The 13,456-nt window shown below is 41.6% G+C and overlaps 1 protein-coding gene across 1 annotated transcript in view; it reads left to right on the top strand.

The window, feature by feature from the left end:
• cacna1fb (calcium channel, voltage-dependent, L type, alpha 1F subunit) overlaps positions 1–12,081 on the top strand; it is a 39,195-nt gene extending 27,114 nt beyond the window's left edge. Inside the window, exons 30-52 of the mRNA XM_087179222.1 lie at positions 29–230; positions 358–516; positions 642–752; positions 959–1,042; positions 1,373–1,501; positions 1,587–1,652; positions 2,351–2,442; positions 2,550–2,709; positions 2,798–2,925; positions 3,241–3,337; positions 3,719–3,821; positions 4,242–4,343; positions 4,667–4,797; positions 5,141–5,272; positions 5,351–5,411; positions 6,430–6,652; positions 7,301–7,408; positions 7,507–7,643; positions 7,998–8,110; positions 8,284–8,482; positions 9,372–9,434; positions 9,522–9,622; positions 9,708–12,081. Coding sequence (XP_087035348.1) covers positions 29–230; positions 358–516; positions 642–752; positions 959–1,042; positions 1,373–1,501; positions 1,587–1,652; positions 2,351–2,442; positions 2,550–2,709; positions 2,798–2,925; positions 3,241–3,337; positions 3,719–3,821; positions 4,242–4,343; positions 4,667–4,797; positions 5,141–5,272; positions 5,351–5,411; positions 6,430–6,652; positions 7,301–7,408; positions 7,507–7,643; positions 7,998–8,110; positions 8,284–8,482; positions 9,372–9,434; positions 9,522–9,622; positions 9,708–9,971 — 2,965 coding nt within the window. The 3' untranslated portion in view covers positions 9,972–12,081. The remainder of the gene's footprint in view (positions 1–28; positions 231–357; positions 517–641; positions 753–958; positions 1,043–1,372; positions 1,502–1,586; positions 1,653–2,350; positions 2,443–2,549; positions 2,710–2,797; positions 2,926–3,240; positions 3,338–3,718; positions 3,822–4,241; positions 4,344–4,666; positions 4,798–5,140; positions 5,273–5,350; positions 5,412–6,429; positions 6,653–7,300; positions 7,409–7,506; positions 7,644–7,997; positions 8,111–8,283; positions 8,483–9,371; positions 9,435–9,521; positions 9,623–9,707) is intronic.
• The last annotated feature ends 1,375 nt before the right edge of the window (positions 12,082–13,456 follow it).

The following is a 13,456-nucleotide window of genomic DNA, read 5'->3' as shown; positions in this document are numbered from 1 at the left end:
CCCTGCCCCCCCACCACCCTCCCTCCAGTCTGCTGTACAAAGCCATTGATGCGAACAGGGAGAACTCTGGTCCCATCTACAACTACCGAGTCGAGATCTCCATCTTCTTCATCGTCTACATCATCATCATCGCCTTCTTCATGATGAACATCTTTGTGGGTTTCGTCATCATCACCTTCAGAGAACAGGGAGAGCAGGAGTACAAGAACTGTGAGCTGGACAAAAACCAGGTAAACTCACCTGTCTGTCTGTCTGTCTGTCTGTCTGTCTGTCAGTGTCGTTCTGTGTCTCTCTTTCTCTACCTGATGTATCAGTATTAACCCTTAGTGTGTGTGTGTGTGTGTGTGTGTGTTGCAGCGTCAGTGTGTGGAGTACGCTCTCAAGGCTCAGCCGCTGAAACTTTACATCCCAAAGAATCCGGTTCAGTACAAATTCTGGTCCATCATCAACTCTACGGGGTTTGAATACGTCATGTTCGTCCTAATCCTGCTCAACACCGTCACTCTGGCTGTTCAGGTCAGTGACTGTTCTCCAGTAACTCACACACTCACTAATGTTGACACACCTGCTGCGTGTTTGACCGTGTGTGTGTGTGTGTGTGTGTGTGTGTGTGTGTGTGTGTGTGTGTGTGTCTGCTGCAGCACTATGAACAGTCTAAAACCTTCAGCCACATCATGGACATCCTCAACATGGTGTTTACTGGACTCTTCACTGTGGAGATGCTGCTGAAGCTGCTCGCTCTCAGACTCAGGGTGAGCAAAACAAACACACCTTTTCTGTGACACATCTGATCATTGATATTCATTTTGATGACCATAAAAACATTCACAATAAAATCTACACCAGATAGAGTCATGGTGTGAATCTAATAACATAATGAAACTGACCAATCAGCTCCTGACTCACTGATGACAAGTGTCCACACTCTGGTGGATGACTCTGACTCTGTGTCTTGCAGCACTACTTTATCGACGCCTGGAACTCGTTTGACGCTCTAATCGTGGTCGGCAGCGTTGTCGACATCGTGGTCACAGAGTTCAGCGTGAGTCATGACGTCTCATTCAACTGTCACCTTGCATATGAAGTGATGTTGCAGTCAACACAGTTAGTTCCTAAAAGTGTTAACAGTGAATAATCTAGAATCGCAAGTACATAATATGAAGAAATATTTATATATCGACTGCTTTAACGGGTGTATGAAGACATGACATTTACACGATTACAACTATCACACCATGTCATCAAGTGTTTCTACAGCAGCTGCAGACTGACACTGCTTCGTGTGTGTTTAGATTCACTATCATTAGATATGAAAACCCTTAAATGTCTTGACTTGATGATGATGATGATTTTTCCTTCTGGGTGGTGTCAGAGTGGAGAGGACAGCTCTCGAGTGTCCATCACCTTCTTCCGTCTGTTTCGAGTGATGCGATTGGTCAAGCTGCTGAGTAAAGGGGAGGGCATTCGCACACTGCTGTGGACTTTCATCAAATCGCTGCAGGTCAGGGGGGTGGGGCTAACAGGGAGAGGTGGGACTAACAGGGAGGGTGTGGAGAGTCTGACTTCCTCCTCCTCTGTCTGTTCAGGCTCTGCCGTACGTCGCTCTGCTCATCGCCATGATTTTCTTCATCTACGCCGTCATCGGCATGCAGGTGAGTTCACACACCTGCTGGTCCTCCCACAGGGTTTATCCCGTCTCTCCCACTACACCGTCAAGCTGATGAAGTCTTTTTCTTAATGGTCAAAAAGTTTCATTTGCCATATCAAATTATGGCATATCCAATTATCGTATCAAATTACCAGATTCATACTCTAAGGCCTTGGCAATATTGTTTACCTTGACATGCTATCACCAGCCGTCCTCATTATAAACACAGCTGTTGACATGACATATGCTATCAGGTTGTTCTGCACAGTGGAAAAATGGGGATGCTTTTTACTGGTTAGTATCTTCTTTAGGACTTTAGCCTTCCAGGTATAACACAGTTGGTAACCTTCCTTTACTTGTTGTACTGCTTACCATGTTTTCAGATATCTGCGGCCTGTTGTTCACTGAGTTGATCCTCCCCACCCATCTTGTTTCATTTTTGATAATGAGTAGTTAGCATTCACTTGATCTTGCCAAGTAGTGAGCCTGCATCCACAGATGAAAACTGTTTTATAACTTGTTTATAAATGTTTATTTATTTGTGATTTATAAAGTGTTAACAACCGAACTAATAACCTAGTTACAAACCATTTATAAATCCTTTATATGGGTAGTGGTCCTGGAGTTTCTCTCTGTGTGGAGATACTGAACCATCACAGTGGTTCTGGTTCTGAGCCGCTTCACTGTCTCTCTCTCCTGCAGACGTTTGGGAAGATAGCGATGCAGGATCACACTCAGATCAACAGGAACAACAACTTCCAGACTTTCCCTCAGGCTGTTCTCCTCCTCTTCAGGTCAGACCCTCCTCCTCCTCCTCCTTCCCTCCTACTCCTCACCTGCTGGAGTCACACAGGCAGGAGGAAGGTTTTGTCTTACCTGTGGTGTATGTGTGTGTTTCCAGGTGTGCTACAGGTGAGGCGTGGCAGGAGATCATGTTGGCCAGCCTTCCAGGTAAACGCTGTGACCCCGAGTCAGACTACGAACCAGGGGAAGAGTTCACCTGTGGCAGCAACTTCGCCATCGTTTACTTCATCAGCTTCTTCATGCTGTGTGCTTTCCTGGTCAGGACACACACACACACACACACACACACACACACACACACATAAACACACAGGTAAGCACACTAACTGATTTTCCCTCCTTTAGATCATCAACCTGTTTGTCGCCGTTATCATGGACAACTTTGACTATCTGACACGTGATTGGTCGATTCTGGGACCACATCATCTGGACGAGTTTAAAAGGATCTGGTCTGAATACGACCCAGAGGCCAAGTATGACACACACACACACACACACACACACACCACACACACACACACATACACATACACACACACACACACACACACACACACACACACACACACACACTGACTGGGGAAGGTGTTTCGTTACATAATGAATTTCCACAGCTGATATTTTGCTGGTTTTAGCTCAGTGCTCCCTCATTGGTGGAACTGATCAGGATGAGGAGAGCAGCGACTTACTTTTCCTGGCCATAATCTGACTCTGTGGTTAAACACCTGGATGTTGTGGCTCAGGTAACATTTGGTTGTACTATATTTTATTGTATTCTCTTTGCTCAGGGGTCGCATCAAACACCTGGACGTTGTGGCTCTGCTCAGGAGGATTCAGCCTCCTCTGGGTTTTGGGAAGCTCTGTCCTCACAGAGTGGCCTGTAAGGTACAACATGTTGCATGCTAACACATACTCTGCTGTGGATCCTCCGCCTCTCTGTGTCTAACACAAATTAAATGTTATAACATCATGACTTCACTTCTACACTGAGCAGCTTATTATTTATTGACAGAAAAGTGTCTCAGGCTATGTCCACACTACTATGTTTTCATTTAGTAGTCCACACTAACACACCTGAAAACACATACATAAACGACCATTCCCCTACACTGGGCATGTACGAGCCGGTGCAAACAGGAAGCAGATTGTCTACACTGCAGGAGGAAACGTAGGAAAAGAAATGCATTTTAAAACAAAAATGTAGTAGTGTGGCTGTAGCCTGAATATCCTCCTGATCTTCCTCCCCCTCCTCTCCCTCTCTGTCAGCGCCTGGTAGCAATGAACATGCCTCTGAACGCTGACGGGATGGTGACGTTTAATGCAACGCTCTTCGCTCTGGTTCGCACCGCCCTCAAGATCAAGACCGAAGGTGTCTGTGTTCTTTCAAACGTCTGTTAAACTCTGCCTCCTCTCCTTCACTCACACCTGAAACAGTCTGTGACAGGTCACAACAGCCGTGTCACAGGTGCTGTCTGCTTCATGTCAGCTGATGATCACTGAGTCCAGCATGAGCTCAAAGACCTGATCATCATCATCTGATTAACCACAGCATTCAGATGAAGACTCCCATGTTAAGACAGTTGTATCATTCCAGTTTTATGAGAGTTAAACACTGACACTGTAACACTGTCTCCGTTACATGAAACCATGAGTCTGAGTCTACATCTGTTTGTTTCAGGCACTGTTGTATTTAAGTAGATAAATCAGTCACAGTTATGACTCTGCTACAACATGAATGCAGCGTCATCGTAATTCATATCTCACCACACCCACTGTGTCCTGTTGCTAGGTAACCCTGAGCAGGAGAACGAGGAGCTGAGGGGGATCATCAAGAAGATCTGGAAAAGAATGAAACCAAAACTACTGGATGAAGTCATACCACCACACGAAGGTACTAATAGCACTGCAAGTACTACTGAAACTACTAATACTACAGCAAGTGCTACTAATACTACTAATACAACAGCAAGTACTACTGATGCTACTGCAAGCACTACTAATACTACTGCAAGTATTACTGATACTACTGCAAATACTATTAATACAAATGCAAGTACTACTAATACTACTGCAAGTACTATTAATACTACACCCAGTACTACTGATACTACTGCAAGTAGTATTGATACTACAGCAAGTACTACTGATACTACTGCTGTGAACAGCACAGACTCACCTCTCATGTTTCCTCCTGTTTCCTGTTTCCTCTTGCAGAGGAAGAAGTGACAGTTGGGAAATTTTACGCAACTTTCCTGATCCAGGATTATTTCAGGAAGTTCAGGAAGAGGAAAGAGAAAGGAACTCTGCCCGGAGAGTCTGACGCCACCAACCCATCTGCAATCCAGGTCAAACATTTTTCTCATTTTATTGATGTGTGAGTTTGGTCTTTGATGTCAGGAAGAAGAGACAGAAGCAGAACCTGCTGAAAACATAACCCTCATTGAAGTTGGTCCGTGAGGACGGAGATGCAGAGTGTGTGTGGACAGATTATTGATAGTTGGGATGACATGAGACAAGAGGACGTGTATGTTCTTCAGTTGGTCAGAACTCAGTCAATAAACTTCAAATTCGGCAGAGTCAGTTACCACAGACAGTTTAAGATACTTTCAGTGAAACTGCAAACGTTTGTGAGACAGTAACAACGACAACAGGATAAAACACAGTTTGTATTAATGTGTGTGTTTGTAGTTGTGTAAAGCCGGTCTGAAGACTCTGCAGGATCTGGGTCCAGAGATGCGTCTGGCTCTGAACGAGGACCTGGAGGAGGAGGAGGAGGCCATGATGGAGGATGAGGAGCTGGAGGAGAACACCACATACAAGGTCTTTATACGCCCACTGTAGATACACAGGTAGTGATGTCACAGGTCACAGCTTCTGACTGTGTGTGTGTACCTGCAGGGGGAAAATGGTTTTGGACCAGAGAAAGATCGACGAGGCTCCATCCTGACCACGCCCACTGGTAAACAACAACAACAACAACAACAACAACAACACACTAACCTTACATCATGTGACTGTCATATTAATATGACGACAGTAGGTTAGTTAAGATTAACATGAAACAACAGTTGAACAAATAAGAACACGTGACATTAGATTAGACATTAGAATCTGGGGAGTTGATATTTATTTTAATTTACTGTAACTATCAATATTTTCATATTTCATATTATTGTCTCAATTAATTGATTGGTCTGAAAATACTAAAAGCTGTGAAAAATATCTGTCATGATTTCCCAGAATGCTTTGTTCTGTCTGTCCAACGGTCCACACTACAAATGATTCTTAAATGATTAATCGAAATAGTTGCAGATTTTCTGACGATTGACGAATCGATTTATGGACTAATATTGTTATTTTTAACTTTCCATTTATTCCTTTCTTTTTCTGGTGGAAAGTTTTTCATGCAATTTTTTTCTAACTAGTCATTGACATCACATGATACCTGTGCAGGTGATAGAGGGCTGCTAAAGTAACATTGTTAAAGCTGAGTCTAAACCAAACACCATATTAACTATAGAGATTATAAAACAGTATAAACATCCATCGTCCCATTTTACCAGCTGAAGAAAAGAAAATCCAATCTCGATTTGATTAATAATTGGGACTCTCCTCTAAACGTTGATCAATAAAGAATCCTAGTCAACAGAGTTTTGATTGGTCGGTTGGTGGCAACAGAAAAAAAAAAATCTAATTCCACAGGAAGTGACAACACTCAGTCAGTCAGTCAGTCAGTCAGTCAGTCAGTCAGTCAGTCAGTCAGTCAGTCAGTCAGTCAGTCATAGACAGACATCGCTTACACAGCTGGTACCTGTGGTTATTAGGCAGTAATGTTACCGAACGTCCACCATGTAAAAAACAAACATGTCCTCCACCAAGGAAATAGCGTCTTTGATGAAAGTCGAATGTTGTCATGTTTTGTATTGTAATGATAAACTGGTTCATTAAAACAGACCCACGCCCCTGTCTGTCTGCAGGTCCTGGTGGTGTTGTTGGTGACGGAGCCGTGTCTAATGGAGGTCTGATTCACCGGGTTGGTTCTCTCACCAAGATGCAGAACGGCAGCGAAAATGAGGAACATCTTTACCGTGGAGACAACATGAGGTCATCTGTAAATCATCCCCATCACCGCCCATCAGTGAAGAACGGCCTGCTGGACCACGCCCAAAAGAGACCATCATACTACAAACAACATGGAAGGTAGGCTGTTGTACTACAAACATGGAAGGTAGAATGTTGTACTACAAACATAGAAGGTAGAATGTTGTACTACAAACATGGAAGGTAGAATGTTGTACTACAAACATGGAAGGTAGAATGTTGTACTACAAACATGGAAGGTAGAATGTTGTACTACAAACATAGAAGGTGGGCTGTTCTACTACAAACATGGAATAAGTGGCGCTTTGGAAATGGGAAGAGAATATTTTGTCAGGCATTAATTTATTTTTGTTATGCATTATTTACCTGTGTGACAGAATCTGATAATAATAGTTACATATAAAAGTGTAAAACATAGTATTTTAATGGCACGGATGAACATTGTTGAGCAATGAACAATTCAAATTTCATGTTTAAACTTCATTCGGCATCATTCCCACAGATGTTACTGTCTGACTGTAGTCTCTCTGATGTTCACCAGGTGTAGCTGTGATCAAACTGACTGTATTGAAGTGAATGAAAAAAAAACCCTCCAACTTCTCTCCACACACACAAAGTCAGGACAATTTTTTACACAGGTTCACCTCCCTGGATACAAATGATTTATTAAGGATTTAATATGACGGTATTCAGGCATTAACAGGAGACTGTCTGTGTTCAGCCAATCACACTCTGCTTGTTCTGCAGGAGGGACTCAAGGGACAGATACTGGAGGAATGGGGACATGGAGGCGTATGGAGAGCAGGGTTATTACAGCAGAGAGGAAGACAACGACAGCATCACCTCCAGAGACAGGTATACTGACAGGCAAGTACACTGACAGACAGGTGCACCGACAGACAAACAGACCCTTTTGTGTGTATGTGTGTGTTAAAACCTGTTTGTGTTTTCAGACATTACCCTGACGAGCCTCCTCTATACAGAGACCACTACGATGGACACGCCCCCTACACCAACAATAGCTATGGTAACGGCTACAGCGACGGCAGGAGGACAACCCGCAGACGCCTACTTCCTGCCACGCCCACAGGTGAGAGGATATCCCACGAACCTCCCTGCTACATGAAAACATGATGATGTCACAGTGTATAAGATTTTACAAACAATAGATCTGATCACAGCTGCATCACAGTCTGTTATATATTTATATATTTATATGTTCAAATATTTATATTTTTATAAACTGATTGAACTGATCAGTGAACAACAGTTCTCACAGGCTCAACATTACTGTGTTTCTGTACTGTTACTGTTACTGTCTATATTTTTCTCCACTCTCAGTAAATTTTGATCTACTCTCACTCAAACACACCTGAGTTGACTCTCATTATGACATCACTGCTGACAGGTGAGTGGTTGCTTTTGTTTTGTTGTTGTTCATCAGGTCGGAAACCATCGTTTAACATCCAGTGTCTGAGGAGGCAGGGGAGCAGTGACGACCTGCCCATCCCTGGGACGTACCACCCCACTTCTCCACCACGCCGTGCACGCACACAGGTAACACACACACACACACACACACACACACCACCTCACTGCACAAAGACATATGTACCTGCTTCTTCAGCAAAATGTAATTTTCACCCTCCCTTCCTCCAACCCCTCCTCTCCTTCCCCCCTCCGCTCTCCTCTCCTCCTCTTACTCCACCCCCCATCCTCCTCCTCCTCAGACATTCAGCAGTTATGAGTCTCGTCACTCCTCCGGGCGCTCCTCAGCAGCGTCCTCGGCGTCCTGGGCAAACCCATGTCCTCGCCGTGGACGCCTCCTCTACGCTCCTCTTATCCTGGTGGAGGAGGAAGGCAGCCCGCCCTGGGGAGGGGGAGGAGGAGTACCAGGGGGTGAGGGGAAGAAGGAAGGAGCAGGAAGAGGTGAGGAGACTGGACACAGCCTGAGATGTTTTCATGTTCCAGAGCTAACACTTGATGCTAACGCGGATTTACAACGGTTCAGCCACTGACAGTTGGTCGTTGCCGATCTACGAAGGATTTTCACTTTGCGTCACCAGCTGTTCCTGCCCTTACCGTTGTGTCGCAAAGCACGGATCCTGTTGCCTAGCAACCTTGACAACATTCTTTTCCACAGAAGCTTGAGGTTTTAAGGCCCTTGGTTTTAACATTTGTACCTTTAGCTGTTAAACTGAGCTGAACCCCAATACTTAAATTTAAATGTGTAATTCTCAGGCTCTCTGTTAGTGTTGTTTTTCCTACTGGCACACAATGAATCTTGAGATACGAAGGACCACAAAGAATCCCCCTGTCTGATCGGATTTAGATTCCAGACCTCAGGAGAAGGTACATTATGTCCCATGACATCCAGCGTGTGCATACCACATGGTGCTCGCTGAGTGACGACAGACCAGACGTTTGACGGTCTAATGCCACCTTGACTTCCTAAACTTGTAGATTGTATCCTGAATTATTTCAGGCACACGTCGCTGCTGATGACTTAGTGTGAATCATCTGTGAACATCTCATTAGTTCACAGTTGATGTGATTTTCTGACAGAACTGATAAGACAGTGTGATGTGGACTGGTCATGTGAAGTGATGTACCTACTCCTGATGTGTGGACTAATGTTTACCATAAGTCTAGTGTTTGTGCAGTGTACCATTGGGGTGCTGACCCACACTGGACTGTACAATTGTGTACAGGTGACAGGTGTATACATGTGTGTAAGGATGACAGGTGTGTACAGATGTTTACAGGTTCACCTAATGAAGTGGACAAACTGAAACTGTTGTTGTCTTTCATCCATCAGGTGTCAGTGTGACAGGTGCAGCACCCAGACCGGCCTGGTACGGTGGCCCTGTGGGGACATCAGGTACAAACACACACTAAAGAACCTTGGATGAGTTTTTATGAAACTGTGATCAGAACGTTGAGGAACCATTCCTGTGTTCTCCCTCAGCACCGCCGCCATACAGAGCCTACACCACCCTCAGAGTTCCTTCTCAGCTCGGAGCTCAGTTCACTGAGAAACGGGGATCAGCCGACAGTCTAGTGGAGGCGGTGAGGACGCATTGATCGATTACTGATATTGATCAGTGACGGTGTGTTAGAATACAGTCATTGATTCTTCTTCTTCTCTCTGCAGGTCCTGATCTCAGAGGGTCTTGGCCTTTATGCACGGGATCCGAAGTTTGTGGCGTTTGCAAAGCGAGAGATCGCGGATGCGTGTCACATGACGGTGGATGAGATGGAATCGGCTGCCAGCGACCTCCTTGGTTCAGGGAGCCACGGTTTCCTTGGCAATGCTGCTGCCGACCCTGCTGCGCTCTACAGTGACGAGGAGCCAATCAGGACGGGTCGTGATGAAGACGAGCTGGCCGACGAGATGACATGTGTGACATCATTTTGACAATCTGGACCAATCACAGATGAGAGAGAGCGACGGTGACTTTGACAGGCGGGATACAGCAATGTTTGAACCTGTCTGGGTTTGATTGACAGAACATTTAACCAATCAGGAGAAGATAGGGGGGTTTAATAAAAAGCAAAACTGAATGAGTTTGGTTAAAGGTCAATTTATTGTTTTATGGACAGAGTTCTGATCAGGAAGGTGGAAGGAAAGGAAGTGAGGAAGTAGGGAAATAATGGAAGTGATGGAGGAAGGAAAATGAGGAAGGAAGAAAAATAAGAGGAAAGAAAGGAGATATAAGAAGTGCAGGGTAGCTGATAGAAGAAAAGAAAAAGAGGAAGGAAGAAAAATGAAAGAAAAAAGAAAAGGACAGAAGAAGAAAGGAGGACTAGCGACAAAAGAAAAAGATTTCTGATGTGGAGGATGTTAGGTGGAATTAAGGACAGAGGGGAAAAACTGTTCAGAAAAGAAAAAAATTGGAGGAAGGATAAAGACAAAAGATAAAAAAATCTGTAAAAAGGGAAAGAATGAAAAAGTGCAGGATGCTTAAAGAAAGGATAAAGAGGAGGGAGGGAGGGGGTTATAAAAAGGAAAGAAAAGAAAGGAAGGCAAAAGAAGGGCTTTGAAATGAAGGATAGACATTTAGAGAAAGCTTGAGAAGAAGTGATGGTGGAAGGAAGGATGAACAGAAAAAAAGTGTTGATCAAAAGGAGATGAAGAGGAAGGTGAAGAAATGATTATAGATGAAGAACAAAAATAAAATAATTCAGGAGAGAGGAAAAGACTAAGAAGTGAGTTGACTCGTGGAAAAATTATACAAGTCGTCATGGTGACGCTGACTGTTTCTATACCACAGAGCAAAAGGAACTGTGAATCTGCTGACTCGGCACGGGCCCAGGGGCCCGAAAGGCAGGGGCCCCTGTCTGAAGTGACTTAATCCTGGTTATTGGAAAGTCAATCAAATAACTACAAAGACACACAAGACAAAACTAGCCTACATGGGATCACACTGTACCCACAATGCACTTTTGCTGCGCAGCGGAATGATAACAGTTCTGTCTTACAGGTTCTTCTGTAGCTTGATATAATGTTTTTGAATATTTGGTACCTACATTTATGAACCCGTGTACATACAGATAATACACAACTTAACAATGATTATTGCAATTTTCAAAGAGGGGAATTCAGATAATATGAATTCACAGAGATGGTTTTTCAAATGTGTCATTGCTGTAAATTCACTGGTAGTATTAGTATTATTATTGATTCAATTTCACAATTAGATTTATATGCAAAGGTTCATTCATTACTGCTGTTAATTCAATTCAAATAATAAACATATAATTCACTTGTCATTTTGTAGAGTTGACTTTCACGTTAATGTTTGTTCTTTCTTCTTTCTTCACTTTCACACATGAACCAGTTCATCACTAACTTCCTGTTTTCTTTCTGTGTCTCATAGTTTCTTGCATTAAATTACTATTTTCCTGCAATTGTATAACAGCACCATCTTTTTAATATGAAAGTCAGATGAAATTCAGCTGCAAATTTTCTATATTTATTGTTTTTAGTGAGTCAAGAGCAGGAATGAATGAACCGTGTTGAGATTCTGTTGCTGATTTCTTTTAATACTGTGTTGAACGTCCTGCTCTGTGTGGAGGAAAATATTTCTCATATTTTATTAAGGTGTATTTTTATTCTCATCAATGAAGGAGTTGTCTACAATCAGACGATGAACTGAAAAGCCTTTTTTTGACTGTTGTTTTCTATTTGACAGGAGAAACTTGAGTGTTTGTGAAGTATGTTTTCTTTTTTTTAATGTTTGATTTTTTTATTCATTCTGACAGGACTGGATTACTCTTGTTGATTTTTTTAAATGGCAACAGCTGACAGTCCACTCTGCCTGATTGTTTGAAATTTTGTGTTTCCACCAGACTTTTCTTTTTCTTTCCGACAGTTTCAACTGTTTTCCAGCAGTTAAGGGCTTTTCAATTTCACGCCTGGAATTCCCCATGAATCCTCTTCAAGTGTTGAGAACTGCCGTGTTCAGCTGAGCAATGTCTCTGTCTGAACCTGTATTTACCTCAAATAAAGACTGAATACAAGCTGCTGTATGACCCTCTTCAGGTTCTTTCAAACCAGACTTAATTTTCTTTTTCAATCTTATATAGTTTAGTACCATAGAATACGAAGTCATAAAAATGTCATAATATGATACAGTCGAAAAAATTCATAGTATAATAAGGTTTAACAATGTCATAGTATACTAAGATGTAAAAATGTCATAGTATTGTAAGGCATGAAATTTTCTGAAAACATCACAGTATAGTATGGATTTAGTATGAAATAAAAATATCAAAAAACATCATAGTATAATATGGCACAAAAATTTTAAAAAAGATCAAAGTATAGTAAGGCATAAAATTGTCAGAAGCTTCCCTAAACTCATGAGGCACACAAATGTCAAGAAACATCATAGCATAGTAAAGCATAAACTTTTCTAAAAACATCATAGTATAGTAAGGCATAAAATTGTAAAAAAAAAACAAAAAAACAACATAGTATAGGAAGGCATGAATTCATCAAAAGCTATCTTAGTTTACTGAGGCAAAAAATCAGCAAAAAAAGTCTTAATATAGGAAGGCATAAAAGTCATAAAACGTCATAGTATAGTATGGCATAAAATTTTCATAAAACGTCATAGTATAGTATGGCATAAAAATAAAAAAAAACGTCATAGTATAGTATGGCATAAAAATATCAAAAAAAGTCATAATATAGTATGGCATAAATTTGTCAAAAAACTTCATAGTATAGTATGGCATAAATTTGTCACAAAACGTCATAGTATAGTATGGCATAAAAATATCATAAAACGTCATAGTATAATATGGCATAAAAATATCATAAAACGTCATAATATAGTATGGCATAAAATTGTCAAAAAACGTCATAGTATAGTATGGCATAAAATTGAAAAAAAACTTCATAGTATAGTATGGCATAAAAATATCAAAAAACTTCATGGTATAGAATGGCATAAAATTTTCATAAAACGTCATAGTATAGTATGGCATAGACTTGTCAAAAAACGTCATAGTATAGTATGGCATAAAATTGTCAAAAAACGTCATAGTATAGTATGGCATAAAATTGAAAAAAAACTTCATAGTATAGTATGGCATAAAAATTTCAAAAAACTTCATGGTATAGAATGGCATAAAATTGTCAAGAAAAAGTCATAGTATAGTATGGCATAGAATTATCAAAAAACGTCATAGTATAGTATGGCATAAAATTGTCAAAAAACGTCATAGTATAGTATGGCATAAAATTGTCGAAAAACGTCATAGTATAGTATGGCTTAAAAATATCATAAAACGTCATAGTATAGTATGGCATAAAATTGTCAAAAAACGTCATAGTATAGTATGGCATAAATTTGTCAAAAAACTTCATAGTATAGTATGGCTTAAAAATATCAT

Source organism: Seriola lalandi, unplaced genomic scaffold (genome assembly GCF_002814215.2).
Source record: "Seriola lalandi dorsalis isolate HSWRI2012SDOR001 ecotype SW California unplaced genomic scaffold, Sedor1 jcf7180002054798, whole genome shotgun sequence".
Lineage (NCBI taxonomy): Eukaryota > Metazoa > Chordata > Actinopteri > Carangiformes > Carangidae > Seriola > Seriola lalandi.
The sequence above is the reverse complement of the archived record's forward strand: the minus strand, read 5'-3'. Positions and strand labels throughout refer to the sequence as shown.